Source organism: Lacerta agilis, chromosome 3 (assembly GCF_009819535.1).
Source record: "Lacerta agilis isolate rLacAgi1 chromosome 3, rLacAgi1.pri, whole genome shotgun sequence".
Classification (NCBI taxonomy): Eukaryota; Metazoa; Chordata; class Lepidosauria; order Squamata; family Lacertidae; genus Lacerta; species Lacerta agilis.
Window position 1 is genome coordinate 58,297,022 of NC_046314.1, and position 18,811 is coordinate 58,315,832.

Consider the following 18,811-nt stretch of genomic DNA (forward strand, 5'->3'; position numbering starts at 1 on the left):
TCCTTTAATAGTTTTATTGTGCAAAGTATGTACAGTGCAGAGCCAATAAGTTCATGTCTGTATCAAGCGGTGGCAGAATCTGGGAATGGCCCCTTCCGGTTCTGACCCCAAGAAAAGAGTTTCAGTATGTGAAAACCCCGCCTCCCATCCTTTCATGTCACCCCTCGACGCTTTTGGGGTGACGGAAGCTGCGTGTCTCTTTCATCGCCCCTTGGACTAGGGGAGTGCAGGGTCTTTCCAGCATCCTCAGAGCCGCTACCCTCCATTCCCTGAAACGCATGCCCCTCCCCACTGGAAGCCTCGCTGCTCCTTGCTGCTGGTCAGGTGGGACCGGGGCTCTCTGTAGCATCCTGAGAGCCCTTCCACCACCTTGCGCTGCGCTGAGGACAGTTCCCTGACAATAATCCTTCAAATGACTGGCTAATCTTAAGAAATTTTAAAAGAGAATAGGCTTGGCAGCATAAGGAGGTCCTCAAGAAACACCTGAATGTCAGTACTGAGAATGCCTGCAAAATACCTGCTGGAATGATATTCCACAGCGTGCGGCTGCTGACACTAAATGCCTGACTTCTAGTTGAAGCAAATCAGGTAAGTCTCTGTAAACATGGGGGATTGAGCTGTGATAAAAGAGCTCAGATGATATTTAAGGTATCCTAGACTGAGGGTGCTCAGGGCTTTATACATTAATACAAGAACCTTGAACCTGGCTCAATGTCATATGGGCAGCCAGTGCAGATGTTTTAGAATATGTCACATGTTATCAACCATCTACCCCCATCAACAGTCCAGCTGCTGCATTCTGCACTAGATGGAATGTCTGGTTCAGGCCCAAAGGCAGCTCCCATATAAAACACATTGCAAAAATCCAGTCTTGAAGATACCAAGATACTACAGTCACCAGGCTATTCAAATATGGCTGTCTCCTGCACTCCTGACAAAGCTACCTAGCATGCAGTTAAAAACAGCACTGTAGTTTTGCTGTCAGCTATTCAGGGTATCTTCCAAATGTCCCACACCCATTCAAAAATATTTGCCTGGTATTTATGGTATACTTTTTTCATTATAAATTTTATTTTGTAAATTTTTCTGTTACAACTTTTGTTGGTATCCAGTTAAAAATTAATAAAAAACATTTAATAAAAAAATATTTGCCTGGATCATCATGCACAGAATAATCAGCCTCTATCTCCTGGTGCCTTAGAGATGCTTTGGACTACAACTCCATTAAGCCCCAGTCAACACACCTATGCTGGTTTAGGCAAATTATTGGTTAATGTTACTGTATTTGCAATATTGCACTATGCTTCTGCAGTTCAAGAAAGAGAGCTTTCTTGTTTCAGAGTTTTCATTTCCATGAAATTGCCTGGCAGTTTCACACCCTGCCATTCAGCTCCTGATCCAGAAATAGTGGATAAAGTGTTAAGAAGCACACATCTAGCTACAGATCTTTAGCACCCTGCCCTTGAATCTCTATTCTTTATGCCAACTTAAATAAAACAGATATGTAGAAAAAACTGCAATGCTACACAAGAGACAGACAATATGAGAAACAATGCATGATGAGTATTAGCTTTATTTCAATGTGTGTACTGCTTCAGCAGTACAATTATGATACCAATAAGAGTGAACAAGGAAGTGCAAATCAGCTCATATAACATGCACTCCCAGAACCAGCTGCAATACTGACCATCCTTAAAATTAGAATACAGTGTACCCAGAATTGGTTATTTCTACTCAGTAAGCTAGTTCAAATTAAAATTGAAATCATTAATCAAACACACCATGCCGCAACTCTAGCCAAGTATGTTTTTTCATGTACGTTCAAATTTATTGCCATGAGTCATTCCATTAGGACCAAGTAGAGTTATCCATGCATGTACTTCTGCACAGGATTTTCGACTGCAAAGCATACACCTGCCTTTTAGCAGAAAGCTTTCAAATCAGATTAACCACACTCTGTAGAAATCAGCATGCTGAAAGCTTCTGCTCTCCAAGTGCTGCCAACCAAGCTATAAAACCCCAGAAAATATAGTTTAAAAATAAAACATAACTCCCTTATATTCATGGCAATCTAGATCAGGGCCACTTCCAAGTCAAATGAGCAAAATGCAAAGGTGGCAGTTGAAGGACAAAGGCAAAGGGGTCCCCACTATTGTGTGGCTAATCCTGCCAGGAGGGGAAGATGGCTTGAGAGGGAGAAATAGGGTGACCTGGTTTGACTTCATAGTGGGAGGTTTCAGGCCTGCATCACTTAAGGTACCTGAGGCTTGGCCTTGGTATCTTGTCAAACTTAAAATGAGAGGAGAGACCTATAAATGTCCAGTTTTCTGGACTAAATTTCCATCTAGTCCTGTATCCTGTATTCCACAGGGGCCAGTAAGATGGCTTTTGGAAGTCTACAAGAAGTCACCAGCCATCTTCAATTGCTATTCCCCATCAACTGATAAGCACATTACTGAAGGACATTGGACCCACTACAGTTAGTTCCCATTGTTAGGATTGTTTGAAAAGAAATGGGTTCTAAAAGGGGAAGGCAAAACTCTGTGGGCTGCCCTACCAAGATGGGAAACAGGGCAAGGAAACTAAAGAGAAACATAGGCAGGATAATTTCAAGGTGGGTGTTCCAGTAATTAATGAACCAGATGGAGCGAAGGGAGTTTGGGGGCGGAAATGTTCCCATCTCTGAGGCAGTATGCAATATTTAAGGAACACAGCTGTTGAGTTCCAGGAAAGCTTAGGGGGTAAAGGAAGGGAATCTCAGCCAGGATATAGGGAAAGCTGTCCAAAAGGGCTTGTAAACATGCAATAGAGTGGCAGGTGCTTCCAGTGGGGACACAACTTCACACCTCCCTCTGCTTGAAAGGGAAAGAGATGATTTATCCAGCATAAGTCCTAGGGGAGCTGTGCCAGGGAAACATATTGGCTTGCTGTCCATGGCAGTCTTTGTGGGCCCTGCAACGTAAAATGGGTCCTTATCTGCTAGTCTTAATAGCTACTGTGTTGTATCATGCTCCTACCAACAGAGTTATGATTTGCTTAATCCCAGCTTCTGGTGTCCACCTCTTTATTACCCTACAGAATAAACAAACTGTGTAATGGTCTGATGTTCAAAAAAAGCTGGCAAACACTAGATGTCACAGTTCTGCTCTTTTCTCTTTAAATGTGTCGCATATAAAATTAAAAAAAAAAAAAAAAAAAAAGCCCATGAGCAAATCACAGAAAACATTATAGCACAAGCTGCAAGTGCCAAGATTCCACTAAAATCCAACCCCTTGCTAGAACAAAATAAACAAGAGAAGATGCTGGGGAAATCAGCAACAGCTTCGCCAGTTTTAATCTAGCAAGGTTGCCTTTAACTGTTGCCCACCAAGCAGATACTCAACAGGTGCAGCTTTTCTCTGTGAAAAGCTGCAATCATTGCTAATGGCAGACGAGCCCTGACAAGGTAAGAAAATGGGAGGGGGGATTAAGAAGGAAGCAAGCCGACTTCACTGCAATTTCTGAAACCCCAACTACTCTCATACAACCCATCAGTTATCTTGCACACCAGAACTTTCGTGGTTATGGCCGCATTGAAACCTTCGATTTTATTTTGGGGCGGGGGATTTTATTCTGGATAACGGAGCCTTGGCTCGACATTCTTGACCAAGGTGAAGGTCACAAAGAAACCACAGGTATAGGGCGATTTTTATTATTTTTATCATTTCTGAGGAACTGGGGTTGTGCAGGTGCGGTGCCCTTACCTGTTCCAGCAGGAGGCGGCCGCCGGACCTAGTGGCCAGGGCGGTCGCCTGAGTGCATCCACATCACCTCAGCAGGCGCGCCTTCCGCGCCAGTCCTATGACTCGCTGGCGCGCCTCCACCCTGGAGCGCATCTGGTGTTTTCAGACTCCTTCCCTCAGCAATAACATCCGGCTTCGAGCCGGGCGAAGTGGGGAGAGGGGCGTTCGGGCGCTCGCCGCCTCCCAAACAGACGCCCACCCCCCCACGGCGCCCCTTCAGCCCCGTCGGCTGAGAGCCACGGGCAAGACTCACCTGTTTGGGCAGCAGGAACGCCGCTGCTCTTCTTGGCGGCCGCTCCTTCTGCCTCCGCCATGTCGGCTCCCTCCGCTCCGGCGCTCCGCCCCGGAGCTGCTCCGTCCCACCCCCGGGGAGCAGAACGTGGCCCGGGCAGGTGAGAAGGAAAAGGCGCGCGCGCCACAAGCAGACCCGGGAGGGAGGGAGGAGCGCGTGGCCGGGCTCTGGTGTTTATGGCGGACAGCGCCATCTAGTGGGCAGGTTGAAGGCGAGGGAGATGATGATGAGGATGCCGATGCCGCCGCCGCCGCCGCCGCCGCCTTCTCCTCCTACCCCTCTGCCTGAGGCGCGACGGAGCCCGCCATCTGCAGCTCTTGCTCAGGCAGGGCTGAGGTGCCTTTAAACGGCACGGCCATGGGGACACTTTCATTGGCTGAGGGGTGGGGTGGGGGGCTGCTTGTTGGTTTCGCCGCTCCATTGAAGTCGCTTGGATTGTTCCTGTAAGACTGAGGCTTTTGCCTCGCCCAGAGAACCATTGTTCTGACTGGGGCGTCTGCTCGCTCGGCCGACTAAATAAACATGCAACAATAAAGTACGAAGTGGCACTTCCGCCCGAACGTCTTGAAAGCTGCACATTATTGAATATGGGGCTCAAGGGAGCGGTGGCGGCGGCAGAAATTGGCATTTTAATAACCCTCGCTTATCTTCCGCTCTCGCGTTTATTTCCTTGATTCTGTTGCGATCCAAGCACCTTCAGGCACCTCAGCCCCTCCGGAATCCTGCAGTTTCCGAGCCCCACAGGAGGCTAGACGAGCCATTTGGCTAAGCGTAAGGGGCGGGGGAGAGTTTGCAAGAACGAAGGGCCACGGATTAGCATATGCTAATCGAAATAGAAATCCGTTTGGCTAAACTTTGAAATCCCCAAAACAGTCTGGAGAAGTGAACTGTGAACTTTAGATTAATTGGAGCCAAAGTGCAGCAACGAACAGCAGCAGATGGTGATAAAACCACGTTTCATTCCATAGCCTGGAGAAGGTGAATGAAATCTATTACCGATTGTAAAGAAATTACAGCATTATATAACCCAAACTAAAGAAATAAAAGAACCCCACGCAATGCATGTGAAACAGCATTACAACGACCCATTTGAACAGTCAACGAGTATAAAAGCATTTCCAGTTTATGCCTGTTTCCTGAGCTGCATTCAGCTTCACCAAGTTAACCTCAGTCTCTGGACATGTAACTGCATTTATTTTCTTGCTTTTGAGGCTTGCAGAGCTCCTTGTAAATTTAAAGGATCCCTTCCAAGCATTGTGAATGCTAGTTCATCCATTGGTGTAGCATACTGTATCTACTGGTGCAGAAAGCTCACTGAGGTCCACCTGACCCTTTTGCAGAGATGGGTATTGAGAAGAAAGCTGTTTTTTTCACACACAGGCCATGGCTGATCAGCCTCACATGAGTGAGTTGTGAGGGAAATGATGTTTGGCAATGAGGATGGAGAGAGATGTCAGGGGAGGACATTTGCCATTCAATAGCACTCCTAATGCATTTTTCTTTAAAATTCAACGGTATTGTCACTTGTTTTGCTATTGCTAAATCAGAAATTTGTACTAAACGTATAGTGATGATTTTGGCAGCTGCCTCATTGGTTGGTTGGAAAAGGTTGTTGCACCAGAGCAAAGGAGAGTCCAGCCTTGTTGGTAGGGAGAGAGGATTATATTGTGTGTCTCATGTCTTGTCCCTGAAATCTGATTTTACTACATTTGGCACACTCAAAATAACCTAATGGTTTTTTTGGGGGGGGACCCTCCCACTTTCAAACAACAGACCTCCACCTCCACACCCAACACCCTATTTTTGAATGGCCCTCAAGTCCAACAGCATTGCCAGGAAGAGTGCATAAGTATTTGCATGGTACTTTGGATCCTGGTTATAATCTCCTGAGCTACTGCACCAGTGCAACTTTCATCAGGGTACAAGGGCAACTCCAGGGCAACACTCATGCAGCAGCTTCTTATATCTTATCATCACTAAACTAATGATTTAAAAAAAACACACACACACACACTACCAACTAGACCAGGCTTCTTCTGTTCTTGTACAGAAGCAAGAACTCAGACTGTGCCAGGCTTCTACTGAGAGACAAAAATCACTCAATTTAGCTACTGGCCCACCTCAGCCCTTTTGATGATTTAAGACTAGCACTAAACTGAATATGTTAAAGCAGTTTTCAGTGCACTGGTGATTAATTAGTGTATGGCCAAGTGTACTAAAATCCTATCAGTTATTTCCCCACTCCTCAAACAAATGCATGTGCACATTCCTTTGATGTACATATTGACGGGTGGTTTTTCTAACTTCTACAGATATTTAGACACTTTCGCTCTGTACTTCTGTAAAGATGTTTCTGCCTGCTGTACTTTCACTAGCAAGGCCCTTTAATTATTCTCCATTTCCTCCTGTTTGTCATAGTTCGGATCTTTCAATTACAACTTTAAACCCAGTAAGTCAACAAATTTATCAGAATTGTGCTTCATTTTTTTTATTCCTAAAATGTGTATCACAATGGATAGCTTTAGAACAAGCTAACAGTACTATATGTATTTTCAGGCATATGTAACTGGTACAGTTCAGTAGTACATAAACAACACTAAAAACAAATTGCACTGTAGACCAGGATTTAAGTTACTAAAATAAAAACAATATAAACATTTATAAAGAACTGTAAGTACCAAGTATAATATTCAGCATACTAGAAGGAAAAAGCTACCAAATAAGGTTTACACAATCATTTCAGTTATGAATTCCACCCCAAATTATGAAAACATGCAAGAGCCTCAGAACAATGTCTTCAGTCCTTGGAAAGACAATACCCATGGGCCTTTGTGTCTCCCCCGCCCAAAACCTACCCCTTCCACTGAGTCACCCACCCCACCCCAGGAAAGCTCCAAAGCCACCCTGAGATTGAACTGATAGGTCTCCCATCACTCTCTTCTGCAGGCTGAGAAAAAGAGACCGAGTCCCAGAAAACACCCTGCCCCCATCACAGGCTCTGGTTACACACATATTAACGCAGAAAGCCAATTTTCACATTTGCTTCACTGATGTGGAATCACATGAAATCGTACAATGGGTCTTTGCAATATTAACATGGGTTTTGTTAATTATAGCCGCTGTTCCATCATTTTAGAAAAAGAGAAGATTCTGTGTAAAAAAATATTTAAAACTAAAATAAAATTTAATGTTGTAGACAGGTCTCTCAGGAACGTTAGGAGTAGACGCAGCCAGAAAGCTGCAGTGTCCTTAGCAACGGTAAACAAATACTGGATTAAAGTGCAACAGCATTTTTTAATACAGAGCTCCTGTTCTGGGCTGCTGGAAAGCTCCAGTTCTCTTCAGAGATGGAGGAATCCCTTCAATCGGGGTCAGGTGTGCTTCTCTCGGAAGTCAGTGATGGCCTTCCACAGTGTACATAGAATCCCACCTCTGCAAAAGAAAGTCACAGCAGGCTTTTTGTTTTGTTTTGTTTTACTCACAACAAACAGTATTTTCACTGGCAAAATGTCTTGATTCAGACACCTTATGCACTTCTGAAGCAAAAACAATGCACATTAATTTTAGTTCCTATCAATCACTGTGCAATAATGAAATCCTAATGGAGATTTTGATGTATATCTTATAATTAAATGCAGTGCACTAGCTACATAATTGATAAAATGTACTAGTTTAGTTTTAGCTATCATTAAAAAAAATACATTAATAAGCAACACAATTTGTATAAATAAGGATTCGATATGTATATGTGAAAATTATGTCAGTCTAAGAAGTTCGTAAATAAAAGTAATCGATTCATTGAAATAACAATAAGCCCTTTGGTAAAATGAGTACTACAAGTTGTTGTTGTTTTTTTAAAAAAGAAAACTTGGTTACCTGAGTCTAAGGCATTTTAGATCATCTCGAGTAACATAGCAGAGAACGTCCATTAGTGTGTAGTCTTCGGCCAAAAACTAAAACAAGAAATCTATGATGAAAGTTATGCTGATTGTGCCACTGGTTATCACTCTTGCTTTATTCTCAAGGTTATACAATGTCCCTGATTAAATCAAAGTCTACTTGTCGGAAAGATGCACAGTGCACATGTAACTTATCAAGAAAAGTGTAAGATGAATGTGTAAGAGTAATGTAATACTTTTGTTTAATACTTTAGTTCTTTATGTACCCATAAGAGCCAAGTAAGGGAACCATGGTGTTCTGGATTCTTTTTACAGAACTTACACTGTAAAGACTATAATAAAGACAACTGAGCTTTGGTCAGAGGCAGTGCATAAAGAACCAAATAAACTGCTCAAAATTAAGCAGTGTGCTAGTCATTAGTGCATTAGCATTTTTACACTAAAGTTAAGGGCTGTGGAACCTGTGGCCCTTCAGATACTGTTGGACTCCAACTCCCAGTCAGCATGGTCATAGGTCAATAATGATGGGTGCAGGAGTCTATCAGCAGCATCAGAAGGACCACAGGTTTCCCTACCTCTACTCTAGACATTAAGAATATCAGCTATAAGCATTTAAAACAACAACAGCCCAACAACCGGAGTCTATAAACCATTTAGAATTTATTTTTTAACAGAAGTCATGGGACTAAGCCAACTTGTAAGTACAAGATTGCTTGTTTAGCTGCTTTGTAGATTGTAATAAAGTCACAGAAGGTTTTATCCAGGAGTCACCGTCAAGGTCAGGGCTGAATGGGTGCACTGGAAAAGCCAATCCAGCATTTCTACCAATGCATGCATGCAACCCTGACCCCACTAGCATCCTGGCCCATCCAGATGTGCAGTTAGTGACACCAGTGTCAACAAGGTGACTCCTTACGACACCGGCAGCTCCTGATTTGTTCACTCGCCCAAAAAAGTGACTCTTTGGGGTGGGGGTGGGGAGTTTGACTTAATGGTAGTTTACAGAGATTCTTCACACTTATCAGACTGCCCATAGCTCAGTGGCAGAACGCATATGTGACATATATAGAAAGCCTACAGCTCGGCCAGTGAGAGCCAGTGTGGTGTAGTGGTTAAGAGCGGTAGACTCGTAATCTGGGGAACCGGGTTCGCATCTCCACTCCTCCACATGCAGCTGCTAGTCACACTTCTCTAAAGTCTCTCAGCCCCACAGACGGTTTGTTGTGGGGGAGGAAGGCAAAGAAGAATGTTAGCCGCTTTGAGACTCCTTTGGGTAGTGATAAAGCGGGATATCAAATCCAAACTCTTCTTCTTCTTCTGTAGTACAGTGACATTGGATCAAGTAATAAATAATAAAAGTAGCTCATGACTGAACTAGTGATCCAGTGATCAGACATAATATATATCAACACACCATATTAATTCAAATCCAGGAAGGATGAAGAAATATAGCAATACTTTTTATGCTTTTTATAAACATCACATTTTCTTCCCATTATTTGATTCCCCCCCTTCAAACAGATAGATAAAGCAACATTTAAAAGTTTGCAAACTAAACCTCTGGGTCTAGCAAAATCACAAACAGAACATACCTAATAAAATATCTTTCCTACCCTGTTTATGGTTTCTTCATCAGCACCATGAACTCTCAGCCAATTAGTAAGATCTGGATCTTCAACCCCTCCATCAGTTGTGCTATGGTGAGACATAGACTTGCCAGGAATAGCTGAAACAAATTTTTGAGACCGGTAAGTTAGTGCATTTTTACATTTACATGGACCCATAAACTTCCCCCAACCTTCATGCGGAATTTTATATCATGTGCCCTGTAGTTGCCAATGGGGCGAAGTGCTAGACAAAGACTGTGAACTTCAGAACTGAGCTTGTGCTAATTATAACCGGCAGCCAATATGAAGAAATGGCAGAGAAGGACTGTACCCACCACCCATATAATCATGCCATTTGTCATGTTAAGTGACTTGATTTGGGAGAACCCATTTAGAAGAAAAATATTTGTTCACAATCCTTGTGTACATAAGGTGCAGCTAGCTAAAACACATCATGTATGGTTTAAATTTATGTGAATTGGTTTTTTTTTTAAAGTGGTAACAAAAATGGACCTAACTCGTCCACAAAATAGTTATTTCAGTAGAGTGACTGAAAACAATGTGTGTTAGAACATAAGATTTGAAGAAATCTTAGTTTGCATGTGTAAATAACTTAGTGAGTGGCAAAAGGCACCCAAATCTTATCAGATATGTTGTCAGAATTCTTTAATAAGAACTGCTATGCTGAATTACAACAAGTTCGAGCCTTGTGGCAATTAATTTGAACTGTTGCAGGGAAACCTCATGGGTATTTGCTTTGCTCTGTACTTAACAAAAGCGAGTTGTACCATTCCATTTTGTAGTCTTAGGTTTCTGCTCCTCCTTACTCTGGGTAAAGCTTCACAATGACCAGTGTCAGTGCTTGCACATAAATAATAAAACTAGGCATGTTACAGATTTCTTTTTTTAAAAAAAAAACCCAACAACCTAGAAATAAAATTTAGAGAGAATCTTGCTATTAGCTAGTAATGTATAAATCTTTGTTCTAAGTAAGATTTGTAAAACACTTGCTTTACCGATGCTATACAGTATCCGAAATAATATGCATGCAGGTATATTATATGCCTGTTTCAAAGAACTAACTGCATAGAAAATGTGATAAAACAAAGGAGGCAAAATAACCAAAATGAAAAAGATGGGTCAGGGTGCATGTGAAGGCTTTGACTGCTCAGTCTTCTTTTGAAAACTGCTTTGAGGAGCGATTGCCTTTGAAGATTCTAGTGGAGCACCTATTGGTTGAGTCCTAAGCTTCAGGTGTTTGATCTCCTGTTCCTTTTCTTCTATAGCGTGATGCAACAGGGCTTGAAATTCTCTCTCCTTCTGCACTAGCTCTTCCAGTAGTCTGTTAAGGAAGTCAGAGAGATGAAAGGAAAGAGTTACATTTCACTGTGTGTTTGCCAAGGTAACAACATGAAGTGAAAAGCAAAAAAATGCAGAACTGCATTAGTAATTCCCCAAAGCTACTTCCATATCTTCACACAACTTCCATGACAAACAAGCCTACCACAAAGCAAGCTTCTACAGTTCATGAAAAGCAGATTGTGTATACTTTGCAAATGCAAGAGGCACCTGTTAGGCCTATTTCTGAAGTTCCAAAACCTATGGGACTTCCATTCATTTAAGTGAAATGCATTTATTGTTTAATTTCTACCCTACCCTGCCTACTGCAAATAAAATCTGAGGAGGAATGCAAAAAACAAAACAAAACAAAACAACCTAATAAAATCTCATTCATAAAATTCTCTCTGAACTCTGGCAATGCATTAGTAATGATCACTAAAGAGCAAGTTCAACTGTCTGCCTAATTAAAACCTTTTAATTTGTAATGATGGGCTGAGAGAGTTCTCCAAAGAGAACCAATTCTGAAGGTTGACAACTAGTGGGTTCTATATGCCCACCAAGATTGAAGGATCCCAGAGCAAGTCCTTTAGAATCAAAGTAAAACATCACATGAAACAAATGCTAGGAAAGGAAAAGAAGAAATTAGGAGGTGATAATTTTATGCAGTTGCAAATTATTATGCGCAACAAAGGAGTGCATATATGTAGCAAGTAGGGAGAGGAGGTGAAATGAACAAGAGATCATCAGGTCAACAACATCTTTCTCATCTTGCTTCCTTGTCCCCACCCCACTGCCAACCAACTGTTAGACAACACAGACAAAAAGAGTATTTCCCCACCTGCTTGCCAGTGTGTAATGCAAACAGGGGGTGCACCCTTGCCTCTTAAATTGCAGCTTGGATTAAATAATATGTGACATAAAGAGAAGGAAATAACCCTCCCCTACACAAATATCCCTCTATTGTTCTGCATATGAGTCCTTCATAAAAGCCTCTGCTGCAATGAAAAGGAGGGGCAGGACTGTGTCTGCTTCCATTGTAATGATGAGTGGAGGATCATTGGCCGTCCCCATCCGGCTTCCTTGCCTCTCTCAGGAAGGGGTGTGTGTGTCTGGCTGCAGGAGCTAACTCCCTACATTTACTCTCCCCACAATGATATCCTAGCTCTGTTCCATTTCCCCACATGTCCCAGTATACAACACTGAACAGGAGCAAGAGATGGTGAACATGGGTCCACCTTTAGCAGTGCACATATATAGCGAAAAAGTGTGGATATATATGTGCATGCATGCGCATGTGCACACGTCCGCCACTGAACATTAATTATATGCAATGTGGAAGGTGTATTAGGATCATAGTGAATTTAGTAGATATTCACATAGATGGGGGGGAAATCCATGCTAACTCCTACAGAACAATCACGATAAGCAGAAATCTTAGGATTTGTGCCTACTTGCTTCTATGAATGTTTTTGGAGCAAAATCAGCTTTAAAAGCCATACTTAAAATAGTTTTGGACCTGGAAGCTAACAACTGAGTTTTTTTATATTCTCTGTCTCACATTATTTGATTTTTTAAATAATTATTTAGTTCCAAGGACTGAGTTTTCTATAGTAAATTTTAAATGGAGGTCAGTAACAATGAAAACAATGCGCTCTAGGTAGCTGTGCTAAGCCAGGTGTTCAGTAGCTTGGATTTGTTCCTGGTGAATGAATTATTAAGAAGACCTGGTGGTGGTTCATACTATTATGAAAATGAATTGTTATTTAATCATGAGTTGTGAATGGCAGGACTATAACAGAAGATCTTGGAAGCCCATGTAACGAAGGCGGTTTAAAACCCCAAGAACATTTTAAAAGCAGGCTTTAGACTGCTATATAAATCTAGCTAGATGTATGAGTCACATGGAAGCAGCTTTTTGTGAACCTATTATAGCCAGAAGGGACATGGGTAGCACTGTGGTCTAAACCACTGAGCCTAGGGCTTGCCAATCAGAAGGTTGGCGGTTCGAATCCCTGCAACAGGGTGAGCTCCCGTTGTTCAGTCCCAGCTCCTGCCCACCTAGCAGTTTGAAAGCACGTAAAAGTGTAAGTAGATAAATAGGTACCACTCCGGAGGGAAGGCAAACGGCATTTCCGTGCGCTGCTCTGGTTTGCTAAAAGCGGCTTAGTCATGCTGGCCACATGACCCGGAAGCTGTCTGCGGACAAACGCCGTCTCCCTCGGCCTATAGAGCGAAATGAGCGCTGCAACCCCAGAGTTGTCTGCGACTGGACCTAACGGTCAGGGATACCGTTTACCTTACCTATTCTAGCCAGAACTACAAGAATTGTGTATGGACTTGTATTTAACAGTCAGATTTTTATTATTATTATTATTTAAGAAAAGCTAAAATCCTATCAATTGTCTGTTGGGGAGAAGTAGGGCCTAGATTTGCCCTCCTTACTCATCCTTCCTACCATTCAGCTGATAGATAGAACTTCATTTTTTCTCTCTGCATGCACACAGCCCTGACAGTTCTGTGCCCACTCCACTAGTTTGGAGTGTCAGTGTTTTACTCGCCTCAAAGAATTAAATTGATCCAGCACAGCAGATTAAGACTTGTGTTCAAAAATAAATGAAAAATGCCCAGTGGATTATGCAACAATATACTTTAAAATGTTGGTGCAACTTTGTTAAGGAATCAGCTCCAGGTCTTCAACTACCTGGGACTTACCTGTTAGTTTCCAATTTTAGCCTTCCAAGTTGAACATTGAGGGATCGCTGGGCAGCCTGGGATTCATGGGATACAGTAGAACTTAGAGTGCTCACTCCTGAGGTAGCTATAGCATCTTCCAATACAAGGCAAGGCCGATGAATGCTTGGATTTTGAGGTTGCTCTTCATGCTCCTCCTCACCTTCGATGTCCTCCTGATCGGCTGTATCACTCTCAGATGCTAAAATGAAGTGTGTCCTCAATTCTGTTAGAGAGGAGGCTTGGTGTTAATTATCACAGCAATGAAATCAGAGACAAGTATGACAGGCTCTGCAGCGTCCTGTATGATGGGCAGAAAACTTGGGAGGACTTGGAACAGTACGGGCTGCACCCATTCTCCAGGTTGAAACCAAGATGCAGTTTGTGAGATAAGAAAGGACCCCAGGGATAATAACCTTGCAGATCCGGCACATCAAGAACAAATAAGAAATCAAACTGCTAAATTAGGTGCTGATCCCCAGGAGAAACTGGCACAGACTTGTCACTCACAAAGCTTGCTAGTAGCGCCACCAAGAAGGGATAGGAGCACACCTATATAAAGCTAAAAGCTGTGCTCAGCTCACGAGACAGCAGCTTGCCACAGAAATTATGCTAACATAGCTATGTCCAGAGCACTTTGGCTTCCAGTAGAAGCTGAGGAAGTGTACTTACATTGAAACAGACTATATTTGTTTACCTAGTCTAGTACCCAACCTATTGCAACTGGCGGAAGTGTCGTCCAGCAAGGCCAGCTATCACCCTGTTTAATTGGTGGTGCTGAGGATTGAACCTAGACAGCTCATTCATACCGATTCAGATCACTGATCCATCTAGCTCAGTGCTGCCTACATCAGCTGGAAGCAGCTGTCCAATGTTTCAGGCACAGGTCTTTCTCAGTCCCAGCTGGAGATGCCAAGGATTGAACCAGAGACGTTTCTGCCTATGGAACATGTGCTGCAGAGTCCTCACCCCACAGGCTGATCTTGCGCTTTTTCTTGTTTACTTACCTTCTTTTCTCCTACCAGGCTTGTTTCACTCTTGCTTTCTTCGTAGTAATTATGTATTTAATTAATTTTATTCACAAAGATTTATAAACCACTTGGCCGCAAAGCTCTCTAAGCACTGTACATAATAAAACTGTACTAGTAGACTCCACTGATCAGCCTGCCAAGCCAGCACTTTTGTCCTGCCTCACATGGTTCTATACTGCTCTTGCTTTACATTCCATTCCATTCCATTTTATGGATATTCTTTTGCTGCAACGCTGGCATTTTATATTGTGTTTATACTGTAAGATGCTTTGAAGTGGATATGCAAGTGGGATGCAGTTACAACCAAAAGAAATTATTACTAATTCTAACAGCCATGTCCTTTATAGGATGTAGGCTGATGGTTATAAGAGATGTACAGCAACCTCTGTACTACACACAGGCCCTGAGGTTTGACCTGCAGCAGCTACTAAATCAACAAGTGCTGACTAGGATTTGCATTACATCTATCAGGCAATTCATTCTTATGTCTTGTAAATACTCGTTGCAGCTGCATGCAGAATGGAAGGCTTTAGGGATTTTTCAAAAATAATCTCTAAAGCTCTTTCCTGGTCACTAAGCCGGAGCACTTTTCATACAGCAAATGCTTTCAGGGCTTACTATTTTTCATGCCTCTGACCAGAGTTGATTTTTTTTTCAAACATTTTATAAATCCATCTAGACCAAACTGCACACTTCCTACCAATTATTATTATTATTATTATTATTATTATTCAGTAACTTCAAGAATCAGTGCCTGAATGTATGTGCTTTCTTCTACCTTCCCCATTCTTCTTCGTTTCCTTTTCCATGTTGTTGATAGATTGTGAGGCTGCAGGGCCTGGACCGACTTACCTTTCAAACTCTGTATAGCACTTAGAAAATGATAAGCACTTCAAAAGTGATAAATCGCCCTCTTGATTTTAGAAGGAGCATAGGAAGTAGAAGCTGAACAGTTTTTGATCATTTTTGTCTTGAACGATATGTGCCCCAAAGGGAGCTAATACAGTCGTACCCTGTGTTGCGTTCGCTGTGGGTTGTGAACGGTGCAGGTTACAAACGCGCTGAACCCGGAAGTACCGGAATGGGTTACTTCCGGGTTCGGCAGTTCGTGCATGCGCAGACACATCAAATATGTCACGCGCATGCGCCGAATCGCAACCCGTGCGTGCGCAGAAGTGTTGCATGCAGACTGCTCATGATGCGAACCAGGCTCTGGAACGGATCCCATTCGCATCCAGAGGTACCACTGTATATATATGGTCCAATTAACTGTGTGTTCACTGTTCACAGTATGTACTAAGCATTCTGGGAAAGATAGAGTCTCAGATTAAATCTAATGCATTGCTAAACCTTAAAGAAATAAAAAGAGAAGTGTAAAATTCAAGTGCCTTCATAATCAGGTGTCAATTTTTTTTTAGCTGTAAGTCTTAGAACACTTGCAGTTTTAAGTCCTAAGGTCTGAAACTATGGTCTCCTTCATACATACATTTTAGTGGGTATATTTTAGAGACACATAGTTGGCATATTTCTGATCCTTCAAACTATGCTTGAGTCCTGTGCTTGTACACTCCCCCTCCCTCAGGGGTAGCCAATAACTGCTTCAAAGATCACAATTTTATTAGGGGAACACAACAAGGGTATTCAACCACAGGCATTGACATGTAAAGTTTGGGATTTCAGCAGAATTTTCCTCCATGTTAAGTGCACTTAGGAGGATAGCCTTAGAGAACTATTTCAGTGAGTGGCAAGTGTCTCACCTGGAACCAGGATTGTAATAGCAGTCTGCACAGCTTTGCGAATTATGCTATCTAGCGCAAACATCCAATGTGGTTTGATATTGTGAGTTCTTAAAACTTTATTCACCTGGAAAGAGACACTGGAATTAGAAACACTATTAAGTTTCCTTTCTAATATTAAAGTGTAGGTGTGCATAACAAAGAAAAGTTATTCATTGTTGGAAATGAAGGCAATTTTGATATTTTCATGTTTCACCACCATTACATACACCTAAAAATAGCATCAGAAAAGGATCTTGTGTCCTAAACGACCATCAGCCTTGGTAGAATGTCAGCGAAACAAGCCCTTGCCTTCCCCCCAACCATGGGGCTGGAAAGAGGGATGATAGATGCCCGCCCCTCCACCTCAAAGATTAGGAAAAGGGCTGGGTGTTATGAAGCATGCCAGAGGGCATAGAAAATGCATTAAAAAAAACACCTCAGAATGTATGTCGTCTGAAGACATCTTTTGGAGGAGTTTTAATATAAGTTCAGAAGTAGTAGCTTGGAGACCAGAGTTTAAATCCCCATTCAGCCATGAAGCACACCAAGTGGATTTGGGCAGTCACTGACTCTCAGTCTAACTTATTTCGGAGAGTTGTTAAGCACCACCTTGAGTGTCCTGGCTCCCACTCAATGAAGAACTTGAACATAGGTTGCAGTTTCTACCAAAATCTTTAATGCTGAGATCAGTGCACTGCATAGGCAAAATGCAGTCCAAGGGGCAGCAGCTACACAAGCAAAGACACCGATACACCAACAACATGCTCCCCCCCTGCAAGTGAATGCCAGTGTGGTGTAGTGGTTAAGAGTGGTACACTCGTAATCTGGTGAACCGGGTTCACGTCTCCGCTCCTCCATATACAGCTGCTGGGTGACCTTGGGCTAGTCACACTTCTTTGCAGTCTTTCAGCCCCACTCACCTCACAGAGTGTTTGTTGTCGGGGAGGAAGGGAAAGGAGAATGTTAGCTGCTTTGAGACTCCTTCAGGCAGTGATAAAGTGGGATATCAAATCCAAACTCCTCTTCTTCTTAGTGCAACAAGCATTTTTGTTCTGAAGTCTGGGCGAGCAACCTAGCACTTCTCTGAGAAGGCTGAGCCTACTCCACCTGCTCATGTCTACACTGGTGTCTGTGTCACCTAGGTGGGTCACTGCCTCATCACAGGTGGATGGGACAGGTGGAACAGCAACCTCCCCTAGAAAGACAGCACTGAACATGGTTTCTCACAACTCCAGAGGCAGAGCTGGTGTTCCTGCAGGAAAAAAATGGATGAGGCAGAACCAATCTTTGACTGCTCCAGAGATGGAGAAGCCTGTGCCTCAGGGCTGTGGGGACTGATGGAGAGGCGGAATAGGGCAAGGGAACGCCCCCACCCATTTGAATCCTTTTCAGGATTCTCTTCCTCTGGCTCTCCCAAGCAGAGGCCTTCTCAGTCCACTAGATCAGTGGCAGAACTTGAGGCCTCAAATTTCAGCGGTGCTCTGTGCAACGCCAGAATTTGATGCCCTCCTGCCTCTCGCCTTCCATTCTACCTCATAGTTGCAGCGCCCCCTAGGCTCTGCACCCAGTACAATCGAACTGAACTAGATCTCTCCTGGGGTCATGTATTTATTGGCCACACCTTTTCGCTGCCCTGGCTCGACCAGCCTCCTTGCGTGCGCACACACCCGGATGCATGACATCAAACTCCTTGGAGTTAAATACGTGAAATAAATGTGAAATGTAACTGAAGAAGGAGGTTATTTCTCACACTATTCATAATGTATTACCCTGGACATTGTGTTTCTCATTCTAAACTCTAGTACAAGGAAATTATTTATGTATTTTGATTCCATTTTGTCTCCAATGAATTCTAGGTAACATACATTGTGTGTCCTCTATCCCTGTGTTATCTTCACAACAATGCTGTGAGGTTGGTTAGAATGAAAAACAGACTTGCTCATGGTCACCCAGTGAGCTTCATGTCTCAGTAGGGATTTAAAGTATGCCTTCCGAGCACTGTGACTACTTTAGCAAACTGGCTCATGATTAACTGTCACTCAATTGTGTTGCAAATTTAAGGCATTCATCAGAATAAGAAAAATCAGTTTAGCAAAACTAGCAAAAAAAGAGAGAAAGGTTTACTTACTGCATCTTGGAAACCAAAGAGGACCAGCTGAACCTGGCTGATGCCATGACTGTCAAAGTCTAGCTCTAGTTTTAGCTTTGAAAGTGTATTTGCAATAATTTTGCGATCAGTTGTCCGTATAAATTCTCTGAGGCTAGCAACTAAAGTTGTGATGTGTTCCCATTTCAGCTTAGGCTCTTCAGGTCCCTGTTAGAACAAACAAAAAATAGCTAATTACCTTTGT

General features: G+C 42.8%; 2 protein-coding genes across 4 annotated transcripts in view; both read right to left on the minus strand.

Moving 5' to 3' along the window:
* The window catches only part of MAP7 (microtubule associated protein 7), a 99,729-nt gene extending 95,523 nt beyond the window's left edge, over positions 1 to 4,206 (minus strand). The window contains exon 1 of the mRNA XM_033143857.1: positions 4,036 to 4,206. Coding sequence (XP_032999748.1) covers positions 4,036 to 4,096 — 61 coding nt within the window. The 5' untranslated portion in view covers positions 4,097 to 4,206. The remainder of the gene's footprint in view (positions 1 to 4,035) is intronic.
* A 2,330-nt stretch (positions 4,207 to 6,536) lies between these two features.
* The window catches only part of MAP3K5 (mitogen-activated protein kinase kinase kinase 5), a 97,520-nt gene continuing 85,245 nt past the window's right edge, over positions 6,537 to 18,811 (minus strand). For 2 of the 3 annotated variants that reach the window (XM_033143865.1, XM_033143866.1), the window contains exons 24-30: positions 18,589 to 18,774; positions 16,440 to 16,545; positions 13,634 to 13,877; positions 10,810 to 10,922; positions 9,587 to 9,699; positions 7,951 to 8,027; positions 6,537 to 7,506 (exon numbers count right to left, since the gene is read on the minus strand). In XM_033143865.1, coding sequence (XP_032999756.1) covers positions 7,446 to 7,506; positions 7,951 to 8,027; positions 9,587 to 9,699; positions 10,810 to 10,922; positions 13,634 to 13,877; positions 16,440 to 16,545; positions 18,589 to 18,774 — 900 coding nt within the window. In that variant the 3' untranslated portion in view covers positions 6,537 to 7,445. Of the gene's footprint in view, positions 7,507 to 7,950; positions 8,028 to 9,565; positions 9,700 to 10,809; positions 10,923 to 13,633; positions 13,878 to 16,439; positions 16,546 to 18,588; positions 18,775 to 18,811 lie in introns of those variants that run through there. The other variant, XM_033143867.1, reaches the window with a different exon arrangement.